The 26523-nt window shown below is 52.1% G+C and overlaps 1 protein-coding gene across 2 annotated transcripts; it reads left to right on the top strand.

Annotated features, from left to right (window-relative positions):
• Positions 1–16940: 16940 nt before the first annotated feature.
• Positions 16941–26523, top strand: SH3GL1 (SH3 domain containing GRB2 like 1, endophilin A2). Of its 2 annotated transcripts, XM_026865068.1 has the most exons (9): positions 16941–17060; positions 17173–17245; positions 17886–18029; positions 19805–19938; positions 21161–21319; positions 21862–21965; positions 23860–23984; positions 24463–24516; positions 26176–26523. In XM_026865068.1, exons 1-9 carry the CDS (start codon positions 16956–16958, stop codon positions 26370–26372), a joined length of 1095 nt encoding a protein of 364 aa, XP_026720869.1. In that variant the 5' UTR covers positions 16941–16955; the 3' UTR covers positions 26373–26523. The 2 variants fall into 2 exon arrangements, with proteins under 2 accessions (XP_026720869.1, XP_026720872.1); XM_026865071.1 differs by lacking the exon at positions 24463–24516.

Genomic DNA, 26523 nt, shown 5'->3' with positions numbered 1-26523 from the left:
GGTTTTTCTCTGTTACAGGTTTTTTTTTTTTTTTTTTTTTCTTAAAAGGAACCTTTTGGCTGCTTGGGGAAAAATGAAACCTAGCGCAGCTGCCCAGAGAGAAGTAGCCCAACGCGCAGACTTGGTGGCCCGCTCGCCTCATGCGTGTGTGCACGTACTTCACTTGAGCGCTCAGCCTGCGTTTGGCGGCGTATTAAATTGGGAGATAAGGTGTACTTGCAATTACGTCGAGTGTATTTGCAACTACATCATGAGTTCTTTTGCGGCTCTTGTTGCCGCAGGGTTCTGGGAGCTAATTTAATCCGAAGAAGCTGGGTTTGGTGTGAGGTTTTTAGCTGATATCAGTGAAGTGCCTCACTCTGTAGGAGTTGAGAGGGACACAGTCCTCTTTCAGAGGTGCTGTCACCCCCTTTGCGGTGCCCTGGTGAGGGGTCACAGGTATTAACGCCTTAGAAATGCTTTCACTGGAAACTGGGAGTGACTGGTTACAGTTCAGCCATTTTTCTGTCTTCTCCTCTTCTCCCTTCCCTTTCCACCCTCCTTCCCTTTCCCTCCACCGGTCCCACTCCTCAGGCCTCCCTTTGGCTGAAGGAGAGGAGGATTAGTTATTTTTTGGCTCCCTTAAAGCTATCAGATGCTGCCAAAACCAAACATGTGGAAGATCTTTCTTAAAATGTTATGTTTCATTCCACGTCTGTTGTTAATTGAAGGAAAACGGAGACAGGACCAAGGTCTGCAAGGACCTCGGCACCGTTGGAGCGGCAGGTTTGGGATTCCTGCTGCCTCTCCACATGATGAGGGGGCCAGTTCAGCTTCCTCGGTAGCCCAAGGGAGCAGGACTTGGCTTGTGGGCTGCTTCTGTCTGATTCCTGTGGGCCCACGTCTGCCCTGGGTGAGGTAGCCGGGCGCCCACACGCAGGAGAGAGCCGAGATAGTATCCTGTAAAAGTTCTGTGTGTGCGTCCAGAACAGGTTTTGCTAGTTCACAGCAAAATGTTCTTTTTTTTAAAAAAAAGCTGTAGAAAACACTCTCTCAAAAGGAAGGAGGAGAAACAACAGCAACAGCTTTGAGCTGCAGCTTCATGAGCTGGGAGCAGGGTGGGATGCCCCTGCCTGCAGGTACGAGACCGCCTGGTCCCGGGCTCCCTCCAGCCTTGATCCATCAGCAGCCAGTTCAAGGCTCAGGAATTTGCAGGAACCTTGTTGTGTAGAAATGGCTTTGCTTGCACCATTTGTTTTTTATACAGACTGATGTAAGTCCTAAAACCTGGAAAACTTTCCATGAACCGCTGGATAGGGCAGGCTGCACAAAACAGGGTGACTGCCTGTGTGGTTTCTGGGTGAATCTGATTCTTTCTGAGTGTCAACGGGTTTGTCACTGCTTGGCCGTAGAGCAGCAGCCCTGCCTGGCACCAGCAGGGTTATCAGCTGCTGGTTTGAAGGGACAAGCCCTAGGGTGGAGCAGTGCTGTTGTGATATGATGTTGGTAAACGTGTCCCCTCCCTCTGTCACACCAGGACTGTCCTACCTGGGCTTATACACCAGCGTGGAGGCTGGAGAAGCAGCACAGCCCGCTCGCTGGGGACAGCTCTAATCCCGGGAATGGTGTGTGGTCCCTTTTCCGTAGCCCATGTCGGTGTGGTATTGCTGTGGCTACTTTAGGTGCTGCCCCATGGACGTGGGGAGCTGGCACAGGGAGCAGGGCAGATGGGCTGCTTTGCTCTGGGCAGTCATGGCTCGGCAGGTGACCAAGGCACAACAAGAAAGAGCTTGCCAAATACTGTCATTTCAGGTGTTACAGAGCCCTTCTGGGGATGCAAGACGTGTTTTTTATGTCAGCGGTTCAGCTCGCGGAGCAGACTCAGCCCAAACAAGGGTGAGCGAGGGAAGACGGCATCTCTTTTTTAAAACGGAGCTGGTATTCAGCCCTGGGCGCCTCTCTCATCCCGAACAGGATTAACGTGCTCCCAAAGCCTGTGTGGTCCAAGCCTAAACCCTGCTAGGCCTGCCTGGGCTTAGGAACCGGGGTAGCAAGCAGTGGCTCATGCCCTGCTGTGTCTGGTGAGTCCTGGCCCAAGACACAGACCAGCAACCTCCTCCTCCACATGCAAAATACCATTTTCCAAGAGGAGGAGAGGCGAGCACTAATTAAAACTAACAAGCCCTTGATGTGCATGCTTTTTCCTGAGTTTAATGTCTGCTCTCAAGGCTTCTCAAGCTATTTTTGAATGTGAATAGCTACCGCTTGCTTTCTGCCTGGCCTGGGATGTGCCCTGTAGCCTCCGACAGCCATTTCAGCCCAGACAGGCTGCGCGATTCCCAAGCTCCGTACATCGGCCGTGTACATTTTCCGGCCCGTTGTTAATGAGCCCTAAGAGCTTCCTTCCCGCAGCCTGGCGCCCAGGTGCTGCGATGGCATCTGCTCAGAAGGCTGAGGCAGAGGAATCAGCTCCTAGTCATGCTGTACAGGGACCATTTGGTGACAAGGGACAGAGCGCAGCTGCTGTGCAGTGATGACATTTTTATTTTTTTTTTCCCTTCGTGGTCATTTGCTCTTGCCCGTGCTGGATTGGATTTCCTTTATTTCTCCTTGAGTGAGATACTTTCTGCAGTGGCTTTGCACTGTGCCTTCAAATGCATTTTGTTTCCTCCCGTCCCCAGGTGATACCTTTTAACAGCTACCTTTTTTTTCCGAGGTTAAGTCATTCCTTCCAGCATCTGGCTCTCTGGGGCTTTCTCTTACAGGCCTGAGCTGGCTTTCTGCTCGCTGCCTTTGCTCTGTGTGCAGCTGGGCGGGGGGTTTCTTGGGACATCACAGATGTGCTGTGCAACACAGGATCTCCCACTGGAAGAGAAATGGGAAGCGCAGCATGCAGGATAACCTTCCACATGGAAAACCAAACCCACGAGGCCCCTTTCCCTGGCCAGAGCTTGTCTGTCGGTGCCCTGTCTTGCTGCAGATGGTTTTCATTGTGCCTGCCCTCCAGCTCTGGTGGAGGTTGACACACCCCAAGTTTGCCTGCACATTTTTGCTCCAACTCACTGCTGTCGGGGTTTAACCCACGGATGCTGTGGAGCTGGTAGAGCAGAGAGTGGTGCTCCCGCTGCCAACAGTGTTGCAGGGGCAGAGAGATCACACAGTCGTAGAATGACTTGGGTGGGAAGTGACCTCTAAAGCTCCTCTAGTCCAACCCCCTGCCATGAGCAGGGACATCTTCAACTCCAGCAGGCTGCTCAGAGCCCCGTCCAACCTGGCCTTGTGTTTCCAGGGATGGGGCATCTACCACCTCTCTGGGCAACCTGCTCTAGGGTTTCACCACCCTCAGCTTAAAGAATTTCTTCCTTATATCTAGGATCTTCTAGATCTATTAGATCTTCACCTGCTGCATTTTTCTGGCAAGTGGATGCGAGTTGAAGCTCTTAGGGAAATGCCAGTGCCTAGAGACATTAAAGCAAGGCACAACCCCCTGAGAGAGACCACTTCATGCTGACTTGTCTTGAATCCTCCAGCAATTAGTAAAGCCAAGAGTGGACCCGAGGTGCTCTGTGCAGTGGCTCCTCTGCTCTCCCAGAAGGCCGGGGCACAAGGTGCGAGCATTGTCTGCAGTGAAATCCTGAGGAAACCCTTGCTGGGACTGAGACTTCACCCAGGAGAGCACGCAGAGCTGCCAATGGAGGAACCAGGCACCCGAGGGTGGGGTTGAGGTGCTATTTTGGGCTCACATGTTCTTTTTGAGCTGTTCCGGTTCATTTTGCACGCCCGTGCCTTGCCGCTAGCAAATGAGTTGGCCTGTCCTTCAGCGTCAGGGTCTGGGGAGCAGGAGGAGGTGCTGGGAGTGGGTCACTCCTTGGCTTTTCTGCCGTGGTGGTAGCTGTGCTTTGATGACAAAAGCAGAATGAGGACTGGGTGGTGTGATGGTAGTTCCTGGGGGAGGTCATTGGCAGTGTCAAGCTCTAAGTTCCTTATCTATAAATGGGAATTTGGACTGGGGAGTCAAGGGATTTTGCTGATTCCTGCCAGCCTGACCTCCCCTCCCACAGCACCTGATGTTTGCTTTATTAATATTAACCTGGGCTGGAGTCCCCTGCAGCCTCCCTAGCTTATCTTTCAATATTAATCTGCTCCCGAGGCTGGAGAAAAGCCGGATTTGCTCGAGCGCAGTGTGATGTCCTGCCTGCTCAGCTTGCCAGCCAGGGTCTGTCCAGGAGGGAGTTGTACTCGGCACTCAGCCTGAGCATCCTTGCCTGACACCCTGAAGCCCCGAGCAGTTTGCTGTGGCTGTGTGTTTTGGTGATGCACGTGTTTGCAGATCCACATATGACAGGTGAAAAAGGGAAGGAGGGCTCTTGTCAGCAAACCAAACCTCTCGGAGAAGGGCACTAGACTTCAGTGCATCCCTCTTCTAGCCTCGATGATGACAACTGAATACTCGCAGAGATGCCTGCTGTCATGTCTAGCTAAAATGACTGTGTGCAGGATATTTTCATATTAACTCCCTCTCCTTTTCTTGCATGATTTGTTGTTGATGAAACGCCTGGCACGGTGATGTTGTTCGGCTGGTTAATCATTGTCGGAGCCGAGCTGAGCAGCCCCCTTATGGAGCAGTTTTCAGCTTTTCTCACTATTGTTCAGCCTGTCTGGAGTCGCAGGCAGGGGATGGTTCGTGTCTTTGCATCAGTTACTTTAACTTGGCTTTTGTTGTTTGTTTTGTTTTTTTTTTCCTTTTTAAGATTGCTTTTGCAGCCATTGGGCTCTAATAGTAACGAGAACTCAGATTCTTGGAAGGCAAAGACAGAAAACAGCGGTGGAAAACTCCAGCTCTCCATACTCGTTTGCTCCCCTTCTCCTTTCTAATGTCAAACAGGGAAAGTGTTATCCCGTGTTTGCAGCTGGGGGAATCTGGGACGCAGGAAGGATACGTGACTCAGGGCTGGGGGGAGGAATTGTGCGGTATTAGGAGTGCTGATTCCTCATCGTCATCTTGCTCTGCCTGGTGACGCCTGCCCGTCTGCCTTGGGGCTTTTTGTCTAAAATTACCTGTTTATCTATCTGTTTTCACAGGGTATGGGTGAATTATTGAAAGTGGGTGGTGCCAAGGGGGATGATTTCTGGATGCGGTGGAAGGAAATCCTTCCTCCCTCTTCTCCCTGCCAATACTTTCCTCCTGGGAAAGAGCAAAATAGGGATGAGATCAGTCAGGCTGGCTTGTAAAAGCTGATTCATTTCTTTAGCACTTTTATTTTTTTTTTTTCGTCCTTCTCTCCCCCATCCCTACATATGCCAGTGCCTTTTGCCAGGACTCACAGCCCCATCCAAACCCTGGGTGGTAAAACGGGAGGGATGGGAGCGGGGCAGCTCCTCCTGCCCAAGACTGCGGAAATATCAATATAAAAATCAAAACTGAGGGCTGCCTTGGCAGGCTTGGTGCCCCTCGGGGAGGGAATTGTGTGCAGTGGGGCGTGAGGGGTTATTACAAGACCTGAGCCTGCGTTAATGTTGCTGTCCCTTCTGGAGAAGGCTGCTGGTTTGTACTGTTCCCAAGCAGGATGCTGAACTACCGAAAAGACTGGAAATAAAATAAATCTGTAATCTTGGGTTTGTAAAGCCAGCTGAACTCATTCACATGGAAACTCAGTGATGCATCTAGGCGCTGATACTGTTTCATAAGACTCCTGTGTTGCAGAGGGCTGTGCTTGTGGTCCTTTCCATCTTTTTAATTGTGCTGATTAAATCATCAGCCTGAGCTGTGAAGTCAGGGGCCTGGAGCTGGAGTGTGTGGGAGGTTGCTCCTGTCAACGGGGGGGACTTTTCCTGCAGATCTGCTCCCTCCTGCGCTGTCTGTCCCCCCCCTCCACTGCCATGGCTGTGTCCCAGCCTTGCCCCCCGGGAGCGGAGGAGACTGTGCAGAGCTGAAGCAGAGGGGGAAGGATCTGGGCTGCTTGGGCTGGGAAAGCCCTGCTGCATCACGTAGCTTCTTTTTTCATAAGCTGCTGTGTGACAGGATTTAGTGCAAGATTCAGCCCCTCCTGGCCTCTCCCTTTGATTATAAAAGCAATAATTTATTTAAAAAAAAAAAAAAAGTTTCCCGTTCTTCTTCCCCTCAGCCCCCCCCATCCCTGTAGTCAGCAATCCCATAGCTTTCAGGAACGGGTTCCTGTTGACAGGAAAGAGCCGTATTTGGCCCAAGCTGGAGGGTTAAACAAGTTGTTCTTGGGATCCTCTCCAGCAGCCGCGTTGCTGGATGCGGGTTTGCCGATAGTGCCTGGGTGCTGCCATCTCTCCAACCTGCTGCAGCGCAGGCAGGGGTGTCCCCATCACGCTGGGGGTGTCCCCATCACGCTGGGGCTGTCCGGGGACACACACACGCACACACACACACACGGTCCCCCCGAGGTCCTGGACCTGCCCTGCTGCTCCTCTTGCAGCACACGGAGAATCCGTCAAGACAGAGTCTGGAAGAAAAGCCTTCTAGCCTCTGGCGTGTGTAATTAGCTTTGTTACTGATACCTTATTAGTAGAACTAGTCTTTTTCCTTTTAAAGCCGCTGGGAATTTTAGAATCTTCCTATCTTCTAAAACCTGGCTATTAATAAAGGTCATGATACTGTCACTAATTAGATTGCTTTTCTGCTCAAAAAAAAAAAAAAAAAAAAGTTAAGCGCATCTCCATAATGAAATTCTGTCTTTCAGACAGAAGATAAAATTTGCATGATTAAAGCTTTAAAGGGCTTTTTCTAATTGAGAAAATGGCTCATAATTCATCCTAGAGCTTGAAAACCAGGCTGTATCTTCTTGTTGGCCCAGACTTTATTCATCAGTGATAATTTATTAACCACTTTCTTGACCAAGTCTGTTTTGGCTTTACAAGACTCGCTATATTTAAACTTAATCTTTGGTACCTTCATGATGAAAAAGGCAGGAAAAAAAAAATGCTGAACAACTATCTGTGTACGAAGCAAATCCGCTGCGTAAGACAGTGCTGTTTGTGCCAAATGGGTTTTTTCCCCCCTTGATTTTCTTCACTCTAAGCTCCGTGGTGGAGCATTTGGAAAACGTCTTTGTTGGTGACATTGTGTCCATGCACATGCTTTTGGGTGGACTTAGGGGGCACTGGGCAGGCACAGATCTGGAGTGCCAGATGTTGGTGTAAGCTGTTCTCATAGGAAAGCTCCTCCCAGTTGTATTGGGTGAATTGTGAAGACCGAGGGTGTCTGTACTTCTGTGCTTGGTAGGGATAACGTAATCTAAATGTTATCCCCCCGGATTCGTGGTACAGCTATTGCGCTGCCTGCAGAGAGAAAGGCAGTAGCGACGCATCCGTAGTGTCATCTGCAGAGTGACAGCAAACTGCACAGTGCTGGGAGGGATTTTCTCACATTTGTACCGTTCTGAAATGAGTGTTAGCAAGTGTTAATGATGTGCAGCAAGAACAAAAAATGGGTTCAGCGTCATTTTGCTTGGGCTGGAAGCCCGACACAGTACCTGGATGTGGAGGACGTCCCCGTGCAGAGCTCTTTGAGGAGCTGGTGCAGGAGTTTGATCTGGTCCAGCACGTCGCTGCTGGATTGCTCCTGGCAATCTTAGGGACCTCTGGTTCACTTGTTCCCACTTTCCTTTTCCTTAGGATGCTGTGCTCTGGTCTGATAGCCACTAAGCTTTTCCTAGTATTCAAATTAACAAGGAAAATGCGTATTTATAGTGTTCTCAATTATTTCTCTCCCTCTTTGATGTTTGTGTACACTGAGACATTGCTAGATCCGTCCTGGAATTTTTGCTTGGCCAACACTGTCCCTGTTAAACGTGCTCTGCATGGGGCTCCCTCTGCCCCTCCAAGCCAGGAAGAGGGTTTTTACCTTCTCTTTGAAGCACTTGAGCTCCTGCATGAGCTCAGCATCTTTTTTGATGTCCCTTCTGTCAGTAAACCTGCCTGGATCTCACCTTGACTCTTCCCTGAGCTCACGAACGCTGTCTGCCACCCAAAACTGAATGCAGCCGTGACTAAACTTTTTAGGCAATTGCTCTACGTGTCCCATCAGCCTGGTTTGGTTTCATCATACTGCAAATCCAGAGGTTCTTTTGCTTCCTTCCCTGTTCCTTGATAGTCTCCAGGCTCTGTTGCTCTTTTTTTTTTTTTTTTTTGGGAGGTATTTTTTTCATCTGTCTTGATTTGCACAGGAGCAGAAATCCAGTCTGCTGCATTTTTGCAAGCTGTCCTACGGCCATGGTATTTTCCCCAGGGACTTACAGGTGTCATAAGCCCTCCTGTTCCTTTTTTTCCCCCCCTTGCTTTTCGTGCAATCCCTAGGAGCGCCGTGCAGGCGGACAGTTGGGGCTGATCCTCTGTGCTCTGCCCGAAGGGCAGGACTGCTCTGTGCTCTGCCTTGGTTTGTCATTGAAGCTTTGCAGAAGAGGAAACCGAGGATTGCAATTACAAGGAGGCACTTCTAGTGCTCTGTACTGTTATATCCCCTCTAATGAGCGGCTCCAAGTCTCAAATGTGAGGAGCTGTTCGTCTTTTTCCCCTGGGTCTGCGAAGGTCGGGTGGAGTTGCTGAGGAATGATGGCTCAGCAGCTTTGCAAAAGTCAGGCTGTGATTCACTAAGGCTCTTCCGAGATAGGACATAGGGAGGTTGAGCAGGAAATCTGGATGCAAGGCAAATATTCCACGTTTCCCCTCGGTTTAGTGGACTTCCTCTGAATTGCTGTAGTCAGTGCAAGTGGGTGAGAAGGGCATTGCGGGGGGAGAGAGGAGAGCTGCTGCTTTTTTCCTTATGTGTTTTTGTTTTCCCTGTTAACTTGACCCAATTTTTTTTTTTTCCAGCTGAATAGAAATTATGTCTCACTTGGTACATAGCATGCGAGAAGTAACTAATAATAGGAGAAAATATTTATGATGCAAATGTCTGTTGCTGACTGTTGGGAGGTGCCCCGTTCCCTGTAGCAAGAACATTTCAAGTGTTTCCCCGTAGCAAGAGCTGCGTACTGAAACCTTTCTCCTCTGGGGTGAGTCTGCTTTCACGGCAGCGTTGTGCCCTTTTGGCAGGCTGGCCCTTCCCTGCCTCAGCATTAGCCAGGGCAAGTCGAGCCGTCACCTTCTGCTCGGCTCGGGAAGGAGGAAGAGTTAGCTTGGAGAGCACCAAGATGAACGCAAAGCCTCGTAAACAGGGATCACAACCAGGATTGTAAATACTGTCATGCTACAGAGAAGGAAAGGATGAATCCCCCGAGCAAACAGGCAGTGGCTGCATTGCAGTACATCTGTATGCCCTTCTCTGGCCTGAACTCAGCGAGTGTGACCTGCTGGCTGCTGCTTAAGTTACTTTTTTTTTTTTTTTTTTTTTTTTTTTAGATGAGTCATTCGATAGCGCTTTGAGTAGGTGATTTGACAGGTGGCTCCCTAGAAAGCTGTCTTTGCATGCAGCAGCTCTTTCTCTGCGGTTTCTATACGATAAGATTACAACCTGAGGTCACTTTGAAGGCATTCTGCCTTGTCGGGAGGGAAGGGAAGGAGCTCTTCATTGTTCTGGGCTGACCTTCCTGCTCAAAATTAAGGCAATTCCTCTGGCGTTGGGTGGAGAGTGGTTAGATCCCCATCTCAGATGGCGAGGGGGTGGAAAGCTCAGTTTGTTTCTAGACACGTTTCCCTGGTGCACGTGTCCGGAGGCAGTGGAGCACCTCTACGTGCTTTTGCACGACTACATCGCTGCTGCTTGGGTGGTGAGTCTTGGATGGGAATGGCCCTCCTCGTGAAAGGTGGGAACGGGAAAAATAAAGGCAAGAAAGTTCAAGAGAAGATAAAGAGTTGGATAACAGAGTAGAAGTGCTCCTGTGAGCTATTTAGCAGGGAGACCCGGACAACTTAGGTGGCCAGCGGAGCAGTCAGGTGCCCCACGACAGGTTAGATCAATGGTAGGTTGACGTTAGGAGCCAGCAGCAGGGTCTTGCTCAGAGAGGCAGGAGGGCACGAGCTTCATCTGCCCTTCCTCTTCCTCTGGTTTGTCCCACAGCCCAACGGGGATGTGAGAGTTGGTGAGACGGTGTCTGCCGAATCACATCCACCTTCTGTTTTTAGCTCTGCTGCTAACCTGCTCTTGACAGTAGGCAAATCGCTTCCTCTCGTGCTCTTTCCTCTTCTAGCACTTGTCAGTCTTCTCTCCTTAGAGTGGCAGCTTTTGGGGTGAGAAGGTCCAGTGGGTGCAGCAGTGCTCAGCCCCGCGAGAACCACAGAGCTGCTGGGTGCCTCCAGTCCCCCAGCTATTTGGAGCATGGGGATCTGCTAGAGAGCGTGCCTTCCTCTTCGTTACGAGGCCAGTGGTAATTGTTCATCCCCTGTTCCACACAATAAATGCTCAGATCTGTTTTCTTCTCCTTAAAGTAGGTCAGAAGTTGCTCAGATTAGCGTGCGCTTTGCTGTGGGCGTGCCGATCTCTCCTTAAACTGGGGTGTCTGCTGCCTCTCAGCAGCGTCCTTCCTTAAGAATGGATGCCTTCCATTTTTAATTTAAAAAAAAAAAAAAAAGCTTAAAAGCCTCTCAGGAGGCAGAATACAGTCAGATCTACAAAGCTAATGTGAACAGACAGACCTGCAGGCTGGCTGGGGAGAAGGGAGGTGTGCGTGGTGTGCAAGCTCTCGGGTTTGCATCAGCTGCTGCTCCACGGGAACTGCCCGGTCATCCCGTCCCGGTTCCCAGCCCTGTGTGCTCGCTGCCTTTGTGGCCAGGAGCTGGAGATGTACCCGAAATGGCGAGGCTCCACACGGCGTACGCATGCTCTGGATCCCAACTGGTGTCTGCTGCTGGACCAGCACCTTCCAGTCTTGCCCCATTGACAAGAATTACACCAGGAAGGTGACAATTAACTTTTAATGAGACGTTTTGTGTTGGCACGGACGGGCAGCACATCAGAGCTCAGACATCTGCGGGGGATTGCCGTCGGCCTTGAGACACCTCCCAGTACAAGCTGGTCCCACAAGGAGCCTCTGTGGTGGCAGAGAGATGTGGGGTGCTCGAGGGGGGGGACCTCAGGGTGTTTCCCAGGCGCTGCAGCTGGGCTTCAGCACGCTGTTAGAAACGAAATGTGCTTCGAGGAGGCTTTTCTGGGGCTCTGCAGCCCCACCGTTGCCAAGCCCCCCTGACTGCAGCCAAGTGACTAAACCCATTTGCTACCCGTCTATTTTAAAGCTTAAACACGCACGCAGCGACAGAGTAAATTTTCACGTTGGCTCTGTGGAGCTGCGACTTGCCCAGCTGCCTCTTACACTGTGATAATAAAGTTACCGGTGAAGATGACTGAAAATTACACTTAATGCCAGGGAGTCACGCCTTGCTGAGCTGGAGTGGTGGCGATGGCTTTATTTAGCTTTTATGGAGCATCCCACAGATCTGTGCCACTGGGCACGACTGAAACTGGGCACTAGCAATCCCAGTTAATCCTGGTTTTCCTTAATTACTGCTTCTACGTGTTCTACTTGAGCCCTCTTCACCTGGGACTCAAGACATTTACAGCACCTTTTTTAATTATTTTGTGGGCTGGCTTTTTCCACTAGACTTGCTCTTTCCTGATGAAGGGAGCCAGGGTAGAGCTGCTCGTCTGTTTGCTTGTCTGTGGGTTTTTTATTTCTGTTGAGAGGCGGAGGGTGGTGGGGAGGAAGAGGAAGGCTTTGATATGCCAGCGACCGGAGGAATAAGGTTTTCATTCTACTGCAGGCAACTGTTTTTGGATGCAAGGATGGCGTATGTTTGATGTGTTATAAACAGGACTGACTGTTTATTACGGAAAAAGAAAGCAAGTTTTAAAAAAAAAAGAATATTTTTCTGTGTTTCTCTTACTGTGTTTTGCTTGTTTGAGGCTGAGGGAATTGGGGATAATTTCCCATTTTAAACCGTATAAAGGCCTGTGGGAAAGTTGCCGAAAATGTCACTTATTGCTCCCACATCCGTGGGTTGGGCAGACGAGGACCTTCAGGGTGGGGTGTGCTGCAACTCTGCCCTCCTCTGAGTTTCGAGGTGCCTCGCAGGTGCTCCTCAGTTGGGGGAGGTTTGACTGATGGCATCTTCCCTCTCAGTTTGTCATGAATTTTGTTGATGATGCTGTACAAAAATCTCCTTTTTCTTTTTTTTTTTTTGATATTCATCTTTCACACCTCTGCCAACAGCAGCCTGTGGGAGCGATGCAGAGCAGCCTTTGCCATTGCTCTGAGCTGGGCCTGCCCATCTCCTCTTGGGGAATAGCCTCATCTACTCGCCACAAAACCTCTCCAGATCTTCTGTGCTCCTAAATTTATCCAGATACACCCCGGCCAAACACACCTGCCGCATGGCAAAACATGCCGGGCGTGGGCCTGTGCTCCAGGCTCCTGGCAGGAATGTTAATGGGGGTGATGCTGCAGCCAGCAAGGAGGGAAATGCGATTTTTGGATGGGAGCGGGTGTGTCGCGGTCCTTCTCCAGGCCTTTGGGATCTGTCTGTGTTTCGGTGACGGTGTGGGCAGACTGGTACCTGTCTGTCCAATCCGTCTGGTTCACATAAGGATGCCCAGTGCGCTTTAGCAAGGGGTGGACACTCAGGTTTCTTTATTTGCTGCAAGTTGTCCTGGAGCTGAGCGGGTGAGATGAAGGAATGGTGAGTTTTGAGGAGGGGCGCGTGGATTTTGTGTCTTAAGTTGGGAGCGGCTGTGCAGCCTCCCCTTGTTACTCTCCCACTCCCAGCTGTAAAAGAGAAGCCCTCTTCATCGTGCCGTTCTTCCCCCTCTGTGTACACATACCATTCCTGCCTCTCCCTGTAGCCAACCTCCTGCTGCAGTAGTTAGTTTAAACAATAGGTCTTTCATTTCCGAAGATCTTCCACCACGGGCAGCCCTCCGGTGGGTTTTGAACAGCGAGGGGAAGTCGGGATTGTTCGCGTTCCCACGCCCCTGCAAAGGAAACCAATGGAAGCCCCCAGGAGTTGATGCTCTTTAAAATGAAGCTGCAAGAAACCGCAAAGCACAGTTGGGAGCAGCCCGTCGATGGCAAGAAGTGGCCGTATCTCAGCCCTCTGAATTAGCTGTCCTGCAGGTGAAGCAGGCTGGATGCCACGCTCCCGGTGATGCTCACCAAGGGTGGGAGCCGCTGCACCCTGGCACGGTGCAGGAGCCCTACATCAGCCTTGAATTAAGTGCACCTCCCTACTCTCTGATCTCAGGTCGGAGCTATCTAGGGCATATTTTAACTGCCAGTATCCTTTTAATTAAACATGGATGGGAAGCGAGGGATTGATTCCTGGCTTCTCTGTTGGAGTTTGCGTGCACCGTCTGCTTCAGCCCTCTTCCCCCACCCTGCGGCGTGGTTTGGTTAGGATGCCAGGTAAACAGCCATCCCATTTGGAAGCAGTTTTTATCTCACTGGGCCGTGACGCCCAACAATATCACCTTGTGCTAATATTTGCTCTAGGAAGCATTTGGCTTCGGCTGCTGTGGCAGTGTGGCTGAGGAGGGCGTCTGCTCTGTCACTTCACCCTGCGAGCTGCGGCAGGGCTTGCTTCAGGTTTAACCTTTTAGTCTGTGTCCCATCCTGGCAGGGCTGGGAGATTAAAGAAATGAGAGAGTATAGACTCGTTCTCATCTTTCACCCTGAGCCAGCTGATGCGCTTCAGCATAAATCTGCAAGAGAGTATTTGGGCCACTGGATTTGGTTAACAATTTGCATGTCTTGCCTTGCCAGTCCTTTCCCTGCATTCACATCTGTCTTGATAGCAGCGTTTGTGAGCGGTTAGGTCCCCAAGCAGGGCAAGACGGACGTGTCCCAAGTCTTCTCTTGGCTGTTCGAGAAATAAAAGTGCAGAAGAACTGTCGCCACATCCTCAAAAAAGCCCCTGAACTGCTCCCCGGGGGAAGCTGTGCTGGGATGTGCACTGACAGCATTTCACCAACCATCTTACGGTTCGCTCAGATGCTACAGGCAGCGCGTGGACACTTCCTTCCTCTCCCATCCTGCGAGCAAAGGGGCGAGCTTCCCGGTGACCTTAAAGCTCCCCTGAGAAAGGCAGCTGCTTATTTGCCAGCCTTCGCAGGCTCTTTGCAGGCAGCGCGATGAGATGCACGATGTGGCACTTGGAAACTTGGCTCCCAGTCGTGTCGTGAAGCTCTAGGTTAAACAAGGAGCCGGCAAGGGCTTCTCCTGGCTCGTGTCTTGGCTAGCACCGTGGGGGAATCTGCATTAGTTTGTCTTCCTGCCTGACAGATTTGGGATTGTGGGGATAGGGATGGAGCCGCTGCGGATGGCACGCAGTCCCTCCTTCTTTCCTCCTGTGACGAATCCTCCCAGTTTAATTAGAGCCAGCAGTGAGAGAACCTCAATCTTATTATTCTTCCGCAGCAGGGCACCAGTAGCGTTTCTTGGACGTCAAAAGGAGGATTAAATTAGTCTGCAAGTGAGGGTTTTTTTCCTCCTTCACATCTCTTGGCTCTCTGGGAGGGTGTTAAGCCTCCAAAATCACTGTGGTGATCAGTGCCTTTGACATGGCATGCAGTCCCCGATTACAGCCGAGCTCCCTGCCAGAGGGGTTATTTGCAGCTTTCTGGGCTGCAGATCCGTGGGTGGGTGGGTGGAGAAAAGTGGGAATGCAATTGCTTGGGATAATTGCACCCTTCCCAGGTGTATTAAGGAGTAAAGGAGGTTTCCGGAGGTGCGACCTTTCCAAAAGCCATCCACGGCCCTTTCTGGTTGCGGAGGCTGCGGGACTTTTGGCAGGGGACAGGCGATGGCAGCTGGGAGCGAGCTTTGCTCTGCTGCGCTTGCCCTGGCAGGCAGAGCAACTGCTCCGTGGGGTTATTTTCCTGGACTCGGAGTGTCTAGAGAGGAACGTGTGCCTCCCCAGCTCGGGGCTGGCTTGCCAGGGTGTGTGCTGGCACCCCAAGCACGGAGCAGGCATCCAAAAAAAGCAAGAAATCACGCTCGGATCGGCTGCCCATCTGCAGGCAGCTATGGGATGGTGATATCCCTTCGAAACTCTTGTGTGTGCTCGCCGGGGTGCAGCACTGGGCCATCCTGGCGCTCTCTCGTTGAGTCCTGTGGACCTGCGAAGACCTTATCTGAGGGGCTAAGCAGGAGAATGAAATCCAGAGCTGAGCTGGATGAACCAGGAGAGCAGCAACCTTTTCCTTTCCCCCCAGTGTCTAAATGTCAAGGGCGAACTCCAGCAATCCCTCATTGTCTGGCATCTTGTGTCCATTGCTGAACTGTGCTTCCTCCAAAAGAGATAAAAAAAGCCTCCCCTTGCTGCAGCGAGGCCCCAAGAGGCTCTTGCCTCGTTTGTCAGCCTCCTCAAACCCTTGTTTTGGCCCTGCAGTGACGGGTGCTGCACAGCTCCATCCTGAGCGGTCGGTTCGAAGAGCTCTCCATGCTCCCCAGTCTCTCCTCCACAGTGTCTGCGCTGCCTCAGCAGTGCTGAAGGGTTGCTGGCGTCTCCCCACCGAGCCGCAAGAAGCGTATCAGCCCTGTCTGTGCTCTGAGCAACACTGTTTGTGCTCAGCACCAGAGCTGGGTGCTTGGCGTACCGAGGGGCTTTCAATACGCACACTATATTTTTTTTTTTCCTCCTCCCTATTTTGGGATCTGGAAATGGGATTTTGCTGAAACGCTGAAGATCTCGTTCTTCTTTGTCATAACAAGCGTTTCTTCTGCGTGTCCTGCTTGGTAACTTGACTTTGGGGGGGCTGAGCGCTGCATGGTAGGTGCAAGCACTCAGGGCAGCGTGGCTGGCAGCGTGTCTCCAGGTGCTTCTGAAACTGGATGATTAAAGGCTTTTTCCGCCCCCCCCCCCTCTTAAAAAAATAAGGAATCATTTTGAATCCTCGTGGGAGCAGGAGGGTTCCAGAGGAAAAAAGATAAAATCAAGTATTTGATGTTGAAGTAAACAAACCTGTATTGTTCGGCCAGAGCTGGAGTTTTGACTACAAACAGGAGAAATCCTGGCAAAGCCCTGCAGCAGGCATCGAGTGCTTGGGAGTCAGCGCCTGTTTCCTAGAACACTTGTGATCCCTCTGTAGGTAATTTGCTGTCTGTTTGGACCAGTCTGGGGCAAGATAATCGCTAATTTTGCCCACGTGTATGTCCTGAATCCCCAGGCACTGCCACTTGCTTTGCCACAGCAGGATGGGGCTGGGAAGGAAATTTTCCATTTTGGGCTGCAGGGAAGGACACTTTTAGGTGGATATAATAAGGCATTTACTATCTTTCAGCTCAAGCAGTTGAATGGTGAGATTTAGGGGGCGTTTTTTTTTTTTCTTAGACCAAGCAATATTTAGAAGAAAGCTGATAAGCCCTTTACACAAGTAGCCAAAAGCAGCCCCGTCTTTACAGCTTGTCAAACATCTCACCTTTTCACTAGTTTTAGAACAAGCGTCAGAGACGCTTTGATAAATGGATTTGAAAACTTTACTGTAGCTTCTGCAGATCCCTTTATCCTCTGCTTACAAAGAATTCAAAACCCCTGTGCCCCAGATCCCGAGCTCCTCCAGCCTTTCCCCTGGGAGTGCTGGTTTAGAGGTTTGCGAGGTCTCTGCTCTCTCCAGACTCTGTTCTTGTGCTGGCTGCTCTGAGCAGAGTGTGTTCATTCCCTGTTTACTTGCATTTTGCCGTGTGTGTAACTGAAGCCTTGGCTCAAAATGGAGTCGAGAGACAATTCTGCCGCTTGCTTTTTCCAGCAAGCGTTGGAGTTGGAGCTGTGTGGTGTGATTTAAGGAGCTGCGTAGCTTCTTTTGGGTGAGGAATATCCTGACTGAGCCGTGCTTCGGGAGGGTAGGAGATGCTTGGATTTTTAGTGGGGCGCTGTTAGTAAAGAGCCACGTCTTTTTGATGTGTGTTGGACTGTTCCTGCCCCCTCCTTTCTCTTGCAGATGCTCTCTGGATCACCCCTCTTCCCTTTCTGTCCCAGGGACATGCTGCATGAGGTACAAGGAGCTTTAAGCAGTTAGTACTATGCCTGATTTCTCCTCCCTTGTTCTTTTTCTGCAGCTGGTCAGCGAGAAAGTTGGAGGGGCTGAAGGGACCAAGCTAGATGATGACTTCAAGGAAATGGAAAAGGTGAGTAGGGAACAAGAGAAATCTCTAAAATTGCCCATTTAACTCCTCCATGACCTTTCTAAAGCCCCAAGCTGATCCTCACTGCTGCTGGGTCATCTTCTCTTTCCCACAGAAAGTGGACCTGACCAGCAAGGCGGTTACAGAAGTATTGACCAGAACAATAGAGTACCTCCAGCCGAACCCAGGTGAGTGCCTGGACTTCTCCTGTCTCCTTCCCTCTGCCCCCCAGTTTTCCAGGGAAAGAGGCAGAGAGGACAGAGAGGCATCAGAGGGAACCTTTTTGGCCCTGAGATATTGGTCACCAGCCCACATTCAAGATTAGGCAAGTCAAGTGAAGATCCTGGTACCCCTCTTGTGGTGTTCCTGGGCTGTAAGATGCTGCTGGTGGTGTTGAACAGTGAAAGAACAGAGACATCTTTAGCCTTGGACCTAGAGGCACCCTGAAGGGGACCTGTTTTTCCTGGGGTGTCCAGAAAAAGTGGTGTTCCTGGGCTGGGAAGGGATGACTGGCTTTGCAGGCATCGCCTCTGGAGCTCTCTGACCTGCATGCTTCCAGCCAGCTCGTTCAGAGAGCACTCCAGGGACTATGGGAGGGCTGGGGAAACTCCTTTGGCCTTCACTGGTGAGCTGTGGGGAACTATTTTTGCTTGCTGTCTTGGAAAATAAACTTCTCTTCTCGTAGCAAATGGTATTTCTGGTAGATGAAGACAATAGAGCTTCTTGGCTTTGGATGTATCTTAAAAAAAAAAAAAAAGTTGGCAGTGGCCAGCAGCTGCTGGCAAGTCCAAGTAATTGCAAACACGGCTGTGGCTGTTTCTGTGCCAGCTTCCAGAGCCAAGCTAACCATGCTCAACACGATGTCGAAGATCCGCGGGCAGGTGAAGAACCCCGGCTACCCGCAGTCGGAAGGGCTGCTGGGGGAGAGCATGATCCGATACGGCAAGGAGCTGGGCGAGGACTCCAACTTCGGTGAGTGTCCCTTCGGGCCAGCTCCCCCTAGGAGCGTGTGGATGAGATGGCGAAGGCTGCTGCCAAATCTCCAAGCTGTTATTCTCAATTCTGGAAAGGCTGCGTGACCCTTTGTGTCACCTCACGGGACTGGGGGGCTCTTAAAAGAAGTTTGAAGCCTTCCACCCAGGGCGGGAGGGAAGGGGTGAGCAGAGCCCAAGTGTCCTGGATTCCAACCTGTGGCATTACATGCAAAACCACCTCTTAATGCTTTCTTATTAAACACTGAGATAAATTTGCACTTAGGAAAAAAAGGCTTCCTTGCTTCTAAGCTGAACAACAGTGATGTGGAAACTAGATTGAGCAAGATTGGGAGTTTTATGGTGCAGTTTCCAGCTAGAGCTCTGCTATAGGGAGGCTGTGGCCAAGAAGTCGTTTTGCATGGCGATTTCTCATAACCATGTGTGACTTGCAGGGAGGAGGGGGGTGAAGCCTTTCGGTGACGTCAGTTTTAATCCCCCAAAACATCAGCCTCTGCACGTGACAGACCTGGTACAGTGCACAGCTGTCTGATGGCTTCCAGTGCAGGGAGGAGCCTTCTTGCCTCAGGAAAATTAAAAAGCTCTGCCTACTTTGTGGGAGCAATGAAGGACTCTCGAGAGTGTCTCTGGCCAACTCAGAGCACTGCATCTCTCTTGGCTTGCAGGAACCAGAGTTGTTACGGACAGCAAGGGGGAAGGAAGTTTTTAGAAGAACACACCAAACCTGATTTCCTTTAATAGCCTCTCTGTCAAGGAACACTTAACTTGATAAATGTCCGCGTTAGTACCGCATCCCTCCTTAGGACAGGTTATCTGGAGTTATCACAATGGAAATAACTCTTCTTGTATATTTATTTTTTCAGCTGGACAGTAGAGTGGTGTTTTCACTTTACCCTCTATTTCACTTATGTATTCTCCTCTGCTAATGTAGTGCTGAAATGGTTGGTTTGCCAAAGCTGCACAGGAATAATTTAATCTATAAATGGTTTTCACTGGAATAAAGAGCCAAGACTAAATATGCTTTGCTGCGAGTCCGTCTGGCTTAACTGTCATTGTGGCAGGAGCCTCAGAAAAGCATGAAACTAAATAGGTTTCAAAAAGCAACTCTGAGCTCTCTAATTCAGAGGGGAGGAGAAGGGATGAGGTTGGCCCGGTACAGGTTAGTGTCTAAAAAGAATAGAAGGCTACAGCTTTGCTGCCAGCATCTGGAGAAACTTGAAAAGTTGGTCAGAGCACTCTGGGCTTAAAATTGTCTGAACAAAAGGATAGCCAGGCTGGATCAGACCGAGTGCGCCTCTGCCCCAGGCTTCTCTTGCCATCTGTGGCCAAGGAGCAGAGCGAGGTTAAAGCTCTGCTTGGCCAATTAGCAGCTCAGCAACTGCCTGAGCCAGCAGGGAGTTTAAAAATACTGCTTTTAAAAATATTCATACCTTTTCCTTTCTCTGTGTGGTTGGTAGAGATTGTTCCTGTTCTTCAGAGGGGAAAAAATGAAGCATGTTAGTCAAGTGTCTTGTGTGGAGTCCGTAGCAACAGGGAATTGCCTGCTCGCACGCCGGGCACCGCTTGCTCCGTGCCAGGCTTGGAGATTTGCTCCAGATAGAAATGTGGGGTCGTTGGACGGGGGACGGAGCTTGCACACGCTGGGTGTCTTGGCAGAATGGCTCTGCATGCAGCCGCCACACACTTGGGCTCTGTTTAACTGGCTGGCCCCTTCTCCCTTCTCCCTTTCTCTTCCCTTCCTTTTCTCACTCGAAGGCGATGCGCTTCTTGATGCTGGCGAGTCTATGAAGCGGTTGGCTGAAGTGAAGGACTCTCTGGATATTGAAGTCAAACAAAATTTTATTGATCCCCTCCAGAACCTGTGTGACAAAGACCTGAAAGAGATCCAGGTAAACACCTCCATGTTTTCTCTCTTCCTCATCTCTTTTGTTTCTGGCCTCTTCTGACTATTAGTGCATGTAACCGCTTGCTCTGTCGTGGTGGGAACCAAGGTCTGTTCCCCTGAACTGTGCGTGCTTTCTCTCTCCAGATTCACTAGTATTTATTTTCTCCCTGCTCAGCATCGCTGCTGCTACTGCTCCTGAGCAGCTCGTGAGCCTGGATGCAGGTTTGAATGGTTCTTCATTTACCCTAGTTTTTGGAGGATGCTGTGGGAGTACGTCCCAACACGCACCCTGGGCTTGCTGAACTTGGTTCTTTGTGCTGTGAGCTCCCAGCCGTGTTACATTTGGGCTGCCTGGCGTTAAACTTCACCATGTTGGCTCTATTGTGTTAGTAGCCTGGATCCTACACCGTAACACTCGGGCTATGAGCAAGTTTCCCTCTAGGTCTCTTAGGCAGCACCTCAAGAAGGCCCAGCGGTGTCTCACTGGGGAGACACGGAGCTTGACAGCTCTCGTGTGCTGCCACAAGTCCATGCAAAGCACAGCCAGGCTTTGTAACAGGATCCATCCCAACCTGTAATTCACAAGGCAGCTCTCTCAAGTGAATTTTCACTTACAGTGGTGTCCCAGATAAAATAACCACCAACTACTGTTTCAGTACTTATCTGTACTCTAATTCTGCAGGCTGCCACAGAGCTCATTTAAACAGCCCTGCCCTAAGCAGTCAGGGGATGCAGTGCCCAGAACTTCCATCCCGATTCCTGATCTCCAGAGATCCCCGTCGCTCCTGGGGAGCTGAAAGAAGCAGGCCAACTCTTCATCTTCCCAAAACGCTTGCATGGGGAACAGACCAGGCTGCTCTCTGCAGTGTTTTCCTCCAGTTCTTGTCTGGAAGGGGGTGAAATCACATCGTCATGCCAATTTGTTGAGGGTTGTTTCTTAGTAAAAAGCCCCTGCAGCCATGGCAGTAATCCTCTGCCAAGCTGAGTTTGGATGTCCCGGTCCTCCCCGCCACCTCGCAGCAGCCTGGCCTTGCTGCTCTCCATCACTGGAGCCTCTCCGGAGTCTGAACAAAGGTGGGAGCCACAGAGCGTGTGCTCCGAGATCAGGTTTCTGCAATGAACTTGGCCTGTAACTAGAGCTGCCTTCCCAGCAGGAGAGCTTGGCTGCTCCCAGTCTCTGGCTTTTCCTTCTTTTTCTTTACTGTTCATAACCATCCTCTTCCCAGCACCACCTCAAGAAGCTGGAAGGCAGACGCTTGGACTTCGACTACAAGAAGAAACGACAGGGCAAAATCCCCGATGAGGAACTTCGACAGGCCATGGAGAAATTTGAAGAGTCCAAGGAAGTAGCAGAGACCAGTATGCACAACCTCCTAGAAACTGATGTGAGTGCCTGGCGGGGAGCAGCAGCTCCTCTGCCCTGGGCTGACAGCTCCTGGGTGGGTTGTGTGTTTCTGGGAACACGAGGGTGGAATCTCTCAAGGGATGCAGAAGTTAGACACTAATTTCCACTCTTTGTTTTTGCAAGAGTGGTTTTGCTCTCTGAAAACCCAGATCTTGAGTGCCCAGCTACTCCTCTTACCCTTTCTGTGGCCCCTCTTTCTAATCCAGCTCTTGGCCAGAGGAGAGGCTGTGGCTGGTACCAAATTGGTCTCTTAGTCTGCTGGTAGGAGAGAGTTTGGGCAGGTAACACAGCTTTCTTGGGAAGGATTTGAACAGCTAGGGAAGCCCAGAGAGCAGTAGATTGCCGAGTCTCAGCCAGTGCCTCACCTCTGGTGTCTGAAATCCCAAACCTCCTCCTCACCTCCCTGGGGAAGGGGCCCTTCGCACGCATTCCCCGGTGTGGTCTCAGCCCCCGTGTGCAATACAGGAGTCTCCTGTCAGCTGGGCAGAGCCCTTCATCCTCCCCTTGGTGTGATTCTTGCAGATTGAGCAGGTGAGCCAGCTCTCGGCCTTGGTGGACGCCCAGCTGGACTACCACAGGCAGGCAGTGCAGATCCTGGATGAGCTGGCAGAAAAACTCAAACGCAGGTGAGTCCCAGGGTGCTGCAGGTGTTCTCTTTTCACAGCCATGACCTGTCCTTGAGATACATGTCTGTAAATACCTGACCACCCCTCTAAATCTGTCTCCTGGTGTTAAATCTGCTTCTTGCAATCACTAGAGCTTCAATTCAGACCTTCTCCAGGTTGGAGGGAGCGATGCACAACCCGCCTTCAGTGACGGGCACATTCTGACACCTGAAACAAAGCCTCCGCACCTGCGCCGTGGGCAGCTGGTCTCTGCTGGGCTGAGCTCTGCCTGGAGCAGGGTGTGCTGCTCCCAGGGAGGCCAGAGTTGAATTTGGAAGGGGTGGAGAAGGGTGAAGTGCCCTTCATGCCAGGGCTCGTGGCTCCTTGCGCTGCGGGCGTTGGGCGTGGGAGTGTTCCCACATAGTGCCTTTTGGCCAGAGCCAGGATCAAATCAGAATCTGCATCATGCTGTTGGAGCAGATGGCTCAGAGGTCACAAGCTGGACGTGCCTGTCACCCTGTGTCACCCGGAACTGCCTAGCCAAGTCTTTGTGCCGTTACCTTCAGTTGTGGTTAAGGAGGGTGCCCGGATGCTGGCCGTGGTTGTGGCCCAAAAAGGTCCGTGTCAAGGGCTCCCAGTTGCACTGAAGACCAGAAGGTGACTGCAGAATGGTGGGGATGATGTGATGGCCAGTGGAGGAGCATCTGCATCACCTCCTTGAAGGCTGCCATCTGTGAGCCCACTGCCAGAACCCTTTTTTTTTTTCATTTTCACAGAATCACACAGAATCCTCAGGGTTGGAAAAGCCCTTGAAGCTCCTCCAGCCCAACCATGACCCTCCCCCTGACCCTTCCCAACTCCCCCAGACCCCTCAGCGCTGGGTCACCCCGACTCTTCAACCCCTCCAGGGATCCCGGGGACTCCCCCCCAGCCCTGGGCAGCCCATTCCAACGCCCAACAGCCCCTTCTGCACAGAAATCCTTCCTCAGAGCCAGCCTGACCCTGCCCTGGGCAGCTTGAGGCCATTCCCTCGGGGCCTGGCGCTGGGGCCTTGGCTCCAGAGACTCATCCCCCGTCTCTGCCCCCTCCTGGCAGGGAGTTGCCGAGGGCCAGGAGCCCTCCTCTCCCTCCTGTCTCCGGGCAGATCCTGCTGCAGACGTGGTGCTGCTGCGCCTGCTCTGGAGTTTTGATCCACGGGAGCTGGTGAAAGGCAGATGGGTGTCTGGCATGCAGGAGCAGGGAGAGCCAAGGAGCTGCCCGGTCTTGTTGCTCTCCCTGCCCCTCCTTGAGTGCCTGAGCTCTGCAGCAGCCCTGGGGAATGCGTGGTTGCTGCCAAAATGCCAAGAAACACAGAGGTGCTGCTGAAATACTGAGCGAGCTGGATCACACGGCTGCCATGACTTGTGCAGTTCCTCCTGCTGCTCCGTCTCACCTGAGCGAACACGTCCCCTGACAGTGGCTGAGGAAGGAGCGATGGCTTCGCTGCATCTGGGGCTTCCCTGCAGAGCCCGGCAGCCTCCCTCCTTCTCAGGGCGATTTGGCGATGCTGCCCTGCTGTTCTTTGCTCGCAGAAGAAACTGCTGAGTGGATCCTGTGTCTGGTTCGAATTAAGAAATTCTGGGAGGATCCTGCCAAATGTGTTTTGGAACTGCAGCACGAGTGTCCTCTGCTGGCCTGAAGTGCCTGAGACACCTCCGTGGCAAAGCCTGAGGCGTGTGGCTCTCTCTGAGGCCCGGGTCCCAAACCTTGGGCAAGATCCATCTTCAAAACGCCCCAGCACAGAGAGTTGTGCAGTTTCTTGTCTACAAACCGATTTGCTCCCCTGTGGAGCCACTGAGGAGGATAAATATCATGTTGATCTCATGATATTCTGCTTCATATTTAATTTTATCCGCATTTCTTTTCCTTCTTCCAGAATGAGGGAGGCCTCCTCACGTCCCAAGCGGGAATACAAGCCCAAACCCAGGGAGACGTACGACTTTGGAGAGACTGACCAATCTAATGGGGGCTTCTCTTGCAATCCTACCCCCAAAGTCTCAGGTAAAGTTGTCGTGTGTTGTGTGTGCGTGCACATAGGTGCCTCTGGAGCAGCCTCCTGGGGTTGGAGGGGAACTACTCTGCCTGGAAGTGATGTTTCTGGTGTGCCTGCACGAGCTGGTGGCTCTGAGAAATGTCAGAAATGCCTCTAGACTGGGGCTGTTTTCTGTTGGGGCCCAGCAGCCTCTGTTGTATTGGCTTTGGGGATGTCCCAGCGGGGTCCCCAGCTCGGGCCACTCGCCTGCAGTGCCCAGTCAATGCCAGCAGTGGCAGACAGGAAAAATGAAGCATCTCCTGCTCCCCGCCCCCCCGTCTTCCATCACGCCGCATCCGTCCCTCCCTGGTCCTGGCGAGGCAGGCGGGCTTCTAACACAGCATGTGGGCCACCCTGTTTCTCCTAACAGATCCTCCCTTTGAGCCCTGCTTTTCCCTCTCTCCAGTTCACGTTGTTTTAAGCATGTCTCTTTTTGTTTGGAAGCAGCTTCCTCCTCTTTCCGATCCGACAAGCCGTCCCGGGCCTCCGTCAGGAGTATCCGTGAGTTTCCTCCCTCCGCACTGCATGATGTGTGACCATCTCTCCCCACCCCTCCTCGCTCCTCCTTCCGTGACGCTGCTGCTTGGAGCTGCTAATACCTCCATGCTGAGCCTGGCCACCAGGACAGCTAAGCTGAGCTGAGCTAAGCCTTGAGCTAAGCCCCAAATTAAAACAGCCACGTTAGATTGGTATTTACCACTCCAAAGCTGGGGCCTTTGCTCATGGGGAGGAGTTGTAGCAGCTGTCAACACACAGGCGTGTCCTACGTGAGGCCACAGGGATCAGATGCTTTTCCCTGAGGTATCAGACATCTCGAGGATTGCCCTGTTCCGGTTACAAGCACCCCAGCCTGGATCTCTCTCACTCTGGCTCATGCTGCCCCCCCTGTACCCCACTGCTGGAGGGCTGGGCTGGGGGAGCAGGTAGAGCCTCGGCACACTGAGTGGGTTTTATGGTCACAGCTGGGCAACAAGGAGCCTTGAGTGGGGGTTGTGGTGTGATGTGGGGTCCGTGGGTCAGCGTTCCTGCTGAAGGGTCCCATTGGGGTCCCGTTGGGGTCCCGTGGCCAGGCTGGGTCTGTGGCTTGGAGGCACTGTGGTGGGGAAAGCTCGTGGTGGTGCAGCCAAAGGGGCAGGAGGACTCTGAGGAGCCTGGTGTGGGGCAAGTGCTGTGGTGGTGGGACCAGCCTGGTATTTTGGGAAGTTAATCTTAAAACCATGAACTTGCTTGGCTGCCGCTTTTGGTGTTTTCCAAGTTCTCTTCTAATGCTGGGTCTGTCCTTGCTGTGGATGTTCAGCAGACCCGACGCACTGCCTGCCCCTTGTGCCATTCCCCTGCCCTGGCTGGGAGAGCCCCGGGCAGTGGGGAGGGGAGCGGGGGTCCCGCAGACCCCGGGGGTCTGTATTAGCTCAGTCCCTTTTCGGAAGGATCCCTACAGCTGCCTAAAACATCAGTGCCTAAACAGAGCAGGCAGCAGCTTTCCCTGCTATAAAAACACCCCCTTTGCAGTTAGGTCTGATGCTAAAATCACAGAACTGAGATGTGGGAAAGAGACTTTTTGGTTTTCTGCCCATTTTGGGGGGGGCCTCTCATGCATCACCGAGCTGCTAATGGATTGGAAGCCCTGTGCCCAGGGAGGCAGTTGCAGACATCTCCCTCCCATCACCCTCAGCCTCAGGGTGACCTCTCTAAAGGGACCCCTGGGGTCCTCCTCCACCACGTACTGACGTGTAAACCCATTGACTGATGAGCTGCACGGCAGCTTCTCTCATCTCTGGAGAAAGAATGCGGCTTTTAAAATCTAATTTAGGTTGGAATTTAGCTTAGAGCAGGAGAAGCCCAAGCAGCACAGGGTGCTGGAGGCAGGGGTCTGCTTTGGGAGAAGCTCACGAAGGACGTGGTTGGAAGAAAGTGGAGGAATTAAGTGAGCTAAAAGCCAGTGAGGGATTTAAAGTTAATGATTTGCTGTTGTGGGGGCAGAGTGAAGGGGCAGCTTCTCCCGGGCACGCCAGGGCCTGGTTGTGAAGCCGTCGGTGCCAGCCCCAGCTCTGGCAGGGCCGGTGACCCCGCGCGCTGTCCGGGTCCGGCGAGCCAGGGACTTGAGGAGGAGGAGGGCGTGCAGGGGGTCCGGCTCACCTCTGCCCCCACCTCTCCCCGCAGCCCCCCTGGACCAGCCCTGCTGCAAGGCTCTCTATGACTTCGAACCCGAAAACGACGGCGAGCTGGGCTTCAAGGAAGGCGACATCATCACCCTGACCAACCAGATCGACGAAAACTGGTACGAGGGCATGATCAACGGCCAGTCGGGCTTCTTCCCCCTCAACTACGTGGAAGTGCTGGTTCCGCTACCTCAGTGAAACGGCGTCGCTCCCCCCCTCCGCTCGCGCGGGGCCGAGCCTCCATTCCACCTCCATCCCGACACCGGCCCTCTCCGGCGGCGGGGCCGCGTTATCTCCACGTCACCTCGGGGTGAGATTGCCACCAGGGAACAAGCCAGAAGGGTCGAAC

Source organism: Athene cunicularia (assembly GCF_003259725.1).
Source record: "Athene cunicularia isolate RWA chromosome 28 unlocalized genomic scaffold, athCun1 chr28_part1, whole genome shotgun sequence".
Taxonomy (NCBI): domain Eukaryota; kingdom Metazoa; phylum Chordata; class Aves; order Strigiformes; family Strigidae; genus Athene; species Athene cunicularia.
Note: the sequence above shows the minus strand (reverse complement) of the source record. Positions and strands in the feature narration are given on the sequence as shown.

Excerpts from the sequence above, each read along its gene's own strand:
- SH3GL1 (XM_026865068.1), top strand. The coding sequence starts at position 16,956 with ATGCCTGATTTCTCCTCCCTTGTTCTTTTTCTGCAGCTGGTCAGCGAG. Across the intron at positions 18,030-19,804 it reads GGGCGAGGACTCCAACTTCG|GCGATGCGCTTCTTGATGCT; the intron begins GTGAGTGTCCCT and ends TCTCACTCGAAG. Across the intron at positions 23,985-24,462 it reads TCCTACCCCCAAAGTCTCAG|CTTCCTCCTCTTTCCGATCC; the intron begins GTAAAGTTGTCG and ends GTTTGGAAGCAG.